General features: G+C 45.2%; 1 protein-coding gene across 1 annotated transcript in view; it reads right to left on the minus strand.

Annotated features, from left to right (window-relative positions):
* Positions 1 to 6949, minus strand: part of col16a1 (collagen, type XVI, alpha 1) — a 357671-nt gene that overhangs the window by 38204 nt on the left and 312518 nt on the right. Inside the window, exons 54-55 of the mRNA XM_043717133.1 lie at positions 6656 to 6718; positions 3132 to 3203 (exon numbers count right to left, since the gene is read on the minus strand). Of these exons, the coding sequence (XP_043573068.1) occupies positions 3132 to 3203; positions 6656 to 6718 (135 nt within the window). The remainder of the gene's footprint in view (positions 1 to 3131; positions 3204 to 6655; positions 6719 to 6949) is intronic.

Consider the following 6949-nt stretch of genomic DNA (forward strand, 5'->3'; position numbering starts at 1 on the left):
AACTGGCAAATTGAAGGATGGTTTCAAGTTAGGGGTTATACACTGCATTTAATTACTCATGACCCAGACCTGGGTAACTTGATGCTGATACTTGATAAGCATTTGTACACCATCCCTAATGATGGTGGGCCTTGTTTTGGGTTTGAAGCAACAGAGTGCCTATAGAAGGGATAGGATTGAAGTCAGACATACAGCAGACTGAGGATGTTGTGATTCAGTTGAGTTTTTACAACAATCTGACACTTCATGGTCACATTTAACAGTCAAGGTGTCACAGTCCTATTGCATTTGATGCATTTTGGAGGGTCAAGTACGGGTGGAAACTATGTAGTGAATGGCAGTACCCTTAGGAAAATTGATTTGCTGAGGGATCTGGGTGAACAGTTCCACACATCACTGAAGCTGGCAGCGCAGGTAGATAAGGTTGTACAAATGGTCTCAGGCATGCTTCCCTTCATCAGAAGGGGCACTGAGTATAATGATAGTTATGCTGCAGCTTTATAGAACTTTAATTAGGCCACACTTGGAATATTGCATATAGTTCTGGTCACAAAACTACCAGAAGGAGTGGGGTAGTGTGGTGGATGCTTTGGAGTGGGTACAATACAATTTTACCATGGTGTTGCCTGGTATAGAGGATTTCAGCTGTGAAGAAAGGTTGGGTAGACTGGGTTTGTTTTCACTGAATCGCAGGAGGTTGAGGGGCGACCGGAAAGAACTTTGTAAGATTGTGAATGGCATGGATAGAATGGAAGTTTTGAGGCTTTTCCCCAGTGTCGAGGGGTCAATTACTTGGGGACACAGGTTCAAAGTATGGAAAGGGTCATTTGAAAGGAGCTGTGCGAGGCAGGTTATTCACACAAAGGGTGGTAGTGGTTGGAATGCGCTGCTGGAGGAGCAGAAACAATAGCAGCATTCGAGAAATATCTGGACAAACACATGAATAGGAAGGGAATAGGGGGATATGAGTCCTGTAAGTGAAAACAGTTTTAGTACAGAAGGGCGCAGACTTGGAGGGCCAAAAGGCCTGTTCCAGTACTGTATTGTTCTTTGTTCTTGGCTCTGGACTGTAGGGCTGCAGTCTTTTTTGAGACAGACAACCGACGGTGGTTGAACCTGAGGGGCACCACAGCTCAGGCGAGGGGAGAGGTTTAGAAGCAGAGTCCTTCATGGTAACTTCAGCTGGTGCACAAACTGACCCCATGCTGTTGGTATCAGTCTGCACCTGAGGTGACCGACCACCAACTTTTACAGATACCAGCATTTTCAAAACAAAACGTTAAAACAGGATGTAAATTCGCAAAAATGCCAGAGTGAGGTTATAACGCTTCATTAGGAGCCCAGTTTAGAAAATGAGCTGTTATGAGCTGAGACAACTGTCCCTGTCCAGGTGAAAGCCTCACGGAATTGCTAACCATTCAGAGGCACCATCAGGAACAGTAGGCAAACTGCTGGTATGGCAGGAGACCCGGAAAAGAATATGATAGGGTGAGGGTTAGGGTTAGGGTTAGGATGCCCTGGCACCCAGGTAAGTGCAGAAACTCACTAGGGCTAGCTGCTAGGCCTGGTAGGGGCACACTGTTTAAAGCAATGGGGAGGAGGTAGACGTGGGGGTGGGTAAACTCTGGGGGAGGTGGAGCTCTCTGATCGGGGATCTAGAAAGGAAACACTGCCCCTCCTTTCGCTGAGCATTTACAAACCTGCTGGCTGCACAGTGGGTACAGGCCTCTCCTATGGCAGGGGCAAAGCCGAGTGAAGGGCCTCAATTGGCCCAGTCACTGCCTCTGCTGCTGCTAGTGATGTGGTAATGAGGGCATGCGCAGTGTGCATGGCACAATGCCCTAAATTACAGATTCTGCCCCTTGTTTTCCTGCAAGTGGGCAGCTAATAAAATCCAGCCTTACCCCGCACTCCCAGCCCTCATCATTGAGATCGTCTGGATGAATATTTGGATTGAGACACCGAATTTCTGTCATTTGTTTTAGCTTTGGATAAAATCTAGAATTAAAATATCCATGGGTCCAGTTGCATGTGATGTTAAAAACCTGAAGGAGAAACTGTGCTAACACAGCTTTCCACTGAGTTTCAGGGACTGATCAGGAGAACCCCAAATCTGTTCTTTGATCTCTGGATGGACAAACTCTTCCTGACCTGAACAATATCAAGGGATTCAAATCAAGTCACTGACCATCAGTAACCTTTGTTAAGTTAAGATCACACAATGATATGGCATAAACAAGACCATTGATGAAGGGCTTTTGCCCGAAATGTCGATTTCGCTGCTCGTTGGATGCTGCCTGAATTGCTGTGCTCTTCCAGCACCACTGATCCAGAATCTGGTTTCCAGCATCTGCAGTCATTGTTTTTACTCCACTATACCTGTGCCTATCCAATTTATTTCATTTCTCTGTATCTCCACCAAAGTTCTGCAAAGCTTCATCTTTTTGAGGGTTTGTCTAATTTCTTTTTGGAAGTTATCATTAAACTTGCAACAAGCAACCTTTCAGGTAGCACAGTGCATTCCAGATCACTTTGATATTTGAATTAAAGCCATTAACCCTCCTGGTTTTCTCATTCACGATCTTCAGTCTGTGCTTTCTGGTTTACTCTGACAAAATCATTCACTATTTTGAACACTTCCACAAAATCTCCCCTTAACTCTCTCCACTCAGAAGGAGAAACATAGACAATAGAAGCAGGAGTCGGTTATCCAGCCCTTTGCAATAAGATATGGCTGATCATCCATATCAGACTCTGTTCCCACTTTCTCCCCATATGCTTTGATCCCTTTGGTCCAATGAGCTGTATCTAACTCCTTGGAAACATTGCATGTTCTGGCTCCAACCAATTTCTGTGGCACAGAATTCCACAGGACAAATCCAAATTTTCCAGTCTCACCGCATTTCTGAAGATCTACACCCCTGGTCCGATTCCAATCAACATCTCTCCACCCCCTTCCAAGGCCTCAGCATCCTTCCTAAACTCTGATATCCTCATCTTGATGCAACCTCCCAAGCTGTGAACTAAGCAGTGATTTAGGAAAGTTCAGTGGAGCTTCTGAGTTTTTGTACACCATATCTCTGTTATAAAGGCCAGCACAAAAAAAAGGGGCCAGCGGGAATAGCACTCACCTGTTGTCCTGGAGGTCCAGTTCTGCCTGGAGGGCCAGTTGGTCCGACTGGACCCACACTCCCATCATTGCCCTGTAACACAGAACAGAAACATAGGCCACTCATTGGTAGGTGGACTCCCTACTTACAGCAATCGCATGGTGGCTCATTCCTGATGAAGGGCTGATGCCCGAAATGTCGATTCTCCTACTCCTCGGATGCTGCCTGACCTGCTGTGCTCTTCTAGCTCCACCACTTTTCAACCCTGATCTTTAGCATCTGCAGTCCTCACTTTCTCTCATGGTGGCTCAGTGGTTAGCCCTGCAGCCTCACAATGCCAGGGACTCAGGTTCGATCCCACTCTCTGGCGAATGCCTGTGTGGAGTTTGCACATCCTGCCTGTGTCCGCGTGGGTTTCTTCCTCCGGGAGCTCTGGTTTCTTTCCACAATCCAAAGATGTGCAGGTTAGGTGGTTTGGCCATGGTAAAGTTTCCCCATAGTTTCCAGGGATGTGCAGGCTATGTGGATTAGCCATGGGGAAAACAAGGTTACAGGGCTGGGCTACCCTTTGGAGGGTTGGTGTGGACTTGATGGGCCAAATGGCTGGCTTTCATACTCTAGGATTATATGATTAAAAAAAAGCCCAGCCCCTCCAGTTGCTCCTTTCTCATACCAGACTTAGGCCAGTCATCAAACCTTTCCTCAGTTAAACTGAAGACCATTGACCAACGTGTAAGGCACAACTCACCACAGCCTTTTCCACACAGCTCGCAGGGAGTTCACACTGGACCACACTTGTTGGAGATGGGTTCTTCATTCTGTTGTTCACATTCTACTTATGAAGGAGCAATGGAGGCCATTCGGCCCCTTCAGCTTGCTCTGCCATTTCTGAAGACCATGGCTGATCTGACTGATACTGTAACTAATCTGATTCTGACAAACAGCTCACAAGGGATGGCCATATTGACTGCTAAAGGTCATATCTTTTGTAACAAAGCACTGATAAGTAAGAAACCTAGGTCAAATAAAGAGTGATGGGCAGCGTCACTGAAACAGACTTTATTTCACCCCCTCCAACTCCAGTTTGACTTTACCCCTTTCCTGCTTTCTCTATCGCTCCCTCACTTTTGATCATTTGCTTTGCCAGTAATGGATTTTGCATGTAAGTATTTAATTGGTAACACGAGCGATTTACTGGTAATGGCTAGTAGTTGGAAAAATATCATGGTGATTTGGTGAAAGGAAAACAAAATGTTCCATTCTGTGTAAGAGCCTTTCTGGATACGTACAAAATGCTGGGTCATGTTTTTCTGTCCATTAACTCAGTCACTGCAGTGAGACTGTCTTATCCCATGGCTGATCCTTTTCAGCTTTCTATTCTGAACTCTTCTACAACTCAGTAGGTTTTCCCCATTGCTCCCTTCTGGGGTTCCACCATTCCTGGCCTTGTTCTGCCCTCTGGCCTTTGGTCTTGCCACCCATCCCCCACTTGCTCCTGCAGTTCTGCTTTTCTGCTTTTCTCTGTGCAATGATACCAATGAATGATGATGTGGAGGTGCTGGTGTTGGACTGGGGTGGACAAAGTTGAAAATCACGCGACACTAGGTTATAGTCCAACAGGTTTATTTGAAAATACAAGCTTTCGGAGCCCTGCTCCTTCCTCAGGGCGCTACTGGGGTAGGGTACATCAAACACAGAATTTATAAGTAAAAGATCAAAGTATCATACAAATGATGCGATGTATTAGAAAAACCTAGATGACTGTTAAGTATTTAATCACTTAGAATGGAAATGCAGACTTCAATTGATTAATATGTAAATCCCCGAATTTCTTTCAAGTCCCTGCCTTGTGATAACCTGAGGTCATAGAATCCGACAGCACAGAGACAGGCCGTTTGGCCCAATCTGGTGTGTGCAAACCAAAATGTTCCTCAATGCTAACCCCATTTTCCTCACTTAGCCCATATCCTTCTAAACTTTTCCTATTCATATATTCGTTCAAATGTGTTTTAAATGTTGCTAATGTATCCACCTCAACCACTTCCACTGGCAGCTCATTCCATACGTGTATCACCCTCTGTGTAAAAGAGTTGCCCCTCAGGTTCCCTTTTATTCTTGCCCCTTTAACCTTAAACTGGTGCCCACTAGTCCTCAATTCTTCAATCCTGAGAAAAAGACTGAGTGCGTTCACCATCATACGATCTTATACACTTCTACAAGATCCCCTCTCAGTCTCCTACACTCTAAAGAAAAATGTCTCAGTTTGTCCAATCTCTCCCTATAACACAGGCCCCTGAGTCCTGGCAACATTCTTGTAAATTTCTTCTGCACTCTTTCTAGTTTAATAACATCCTTCCAAAGTGACCAAAACTGAACACAGTACTTCAGGTGTGGCCTCACGGACGTCCTGTACAACTACAACATAACTTCCCAACTTCTATACTCAATGCCCTGACTGATGAAGGCCAGTGTGCCAAAAGCCTCCTTCACTGCCCTGTCTACCTGTGACTCCACTTTCAGAGAACCGTGCACCTGAACTCCAAGGTCCCTCTGTTCCACTACACTCCTTAAGGTCCTACTATACACCATGAATCTCCAGGTTTTATTTCCAAAATACAACACCTCACACTTATCTTTATTAAAATCCATTTGCCATTTCTCAGCCCACTTCCCCAGCTGATCAAGGTCCTGCTGCAATTTCTGATAACCTTCCTCACTGTCCATGCTACCTCCTATTTTAGTGTCATCTGCAAACTTACAAATCATGCCTTGTACATTCTCATCCAAATCATTGATATAGATAACAAACAGCAAGGGGCCCAGCACCGAATCCTGAGGCACTCCACTAGTCACAGGCCTCCAGTCTGACAAGCATCCTTTCACTATTACTGGGGGTGCCCTGTACAATGGGTTTCAAGATGCCCTCGTCAAAGCCAGATAGGTTCCCATTGCCTGGTATGATAGAACATCCATGTATGTTGGTTTTATATATCTTTCGAAGGCATATTAATCAATTGAAACCTGCATCCCCATTTTAAGTGTTTAAAAACTTAACAGCCATCTAGGTTTGTCGAATACATCATATCAGTTGTATGACACTTTTGATCTTTTATGTATAAATTCTGTGTCCTATATATCCTGCCCCATTAGCTACCTGAGGAAGGAGCACAGCTCTGAAATCTTGTGCTTTCAAATATATCTGTTGGACTATAACCTGGTGTGATGTGATTTTCATCAATGAGAGCGACAATCGATGTGTGTTCATTCCACATTCCTGCTTGGGGACAGAGACCATTACAGCACCTTGTTGATCATGGCTTCTTTTCTCAAGCTTCTCATAGGAGAGTAGGATCTCGTTGAGCTGCAAAGGTTGGCTACAAAGCTTCACATAGGTATATGCTGTAGTACAGCTTTGGAGCAAAGGTAAATGCAGCCCTGTTCGGCCACACATTTTCATGGTTGATTGGCACTTTATACATCCCTACCCAATAAAAACCTAACATTGCTCAGATCATCACATGCAGGTTGCATCAGAATGCACTTACCTTTTCACCAGAAGGTCCTGGGGGTCCAGGTGGCCCAGACTTCCCTGGGAAACCGATTGGCCCCTAACAAAATCACAGGAAGGGTAGAGTTCAGAATGCTGCTGATTTCCTGTCTTTTGTCCTTGTGCTTAGAGTCATAGAGATGTACAGCATGGAAACAGACCCTTCGGTCCAACCTGTCCATGCCGACCAGATATCCCAACCCAATCTATACCCACGTGCCAGCACCCGGCCCATATCCCTCCAAACCCTTCCTATTCATATACCCATCCAAATGCCTCTTAAATGTTGCAG

Source organism: Chiloscyllium plagiosum, chromosome 27 (genome assembly GCF_004010195.1).
Source record: "Chiloscyllium plagiosum isolate BGI_BamShark_2017 chromosome 27, ASM401019v2, whole genome shotgun sequence".
Taxonomy (NCBI): Eukaryota; Metazoa; Chordata; class Chondrichthyes; order Orectolobiformes; family Hemiscylliidae; genus Chiloscyllium; species Chiloscyllium plagiosum.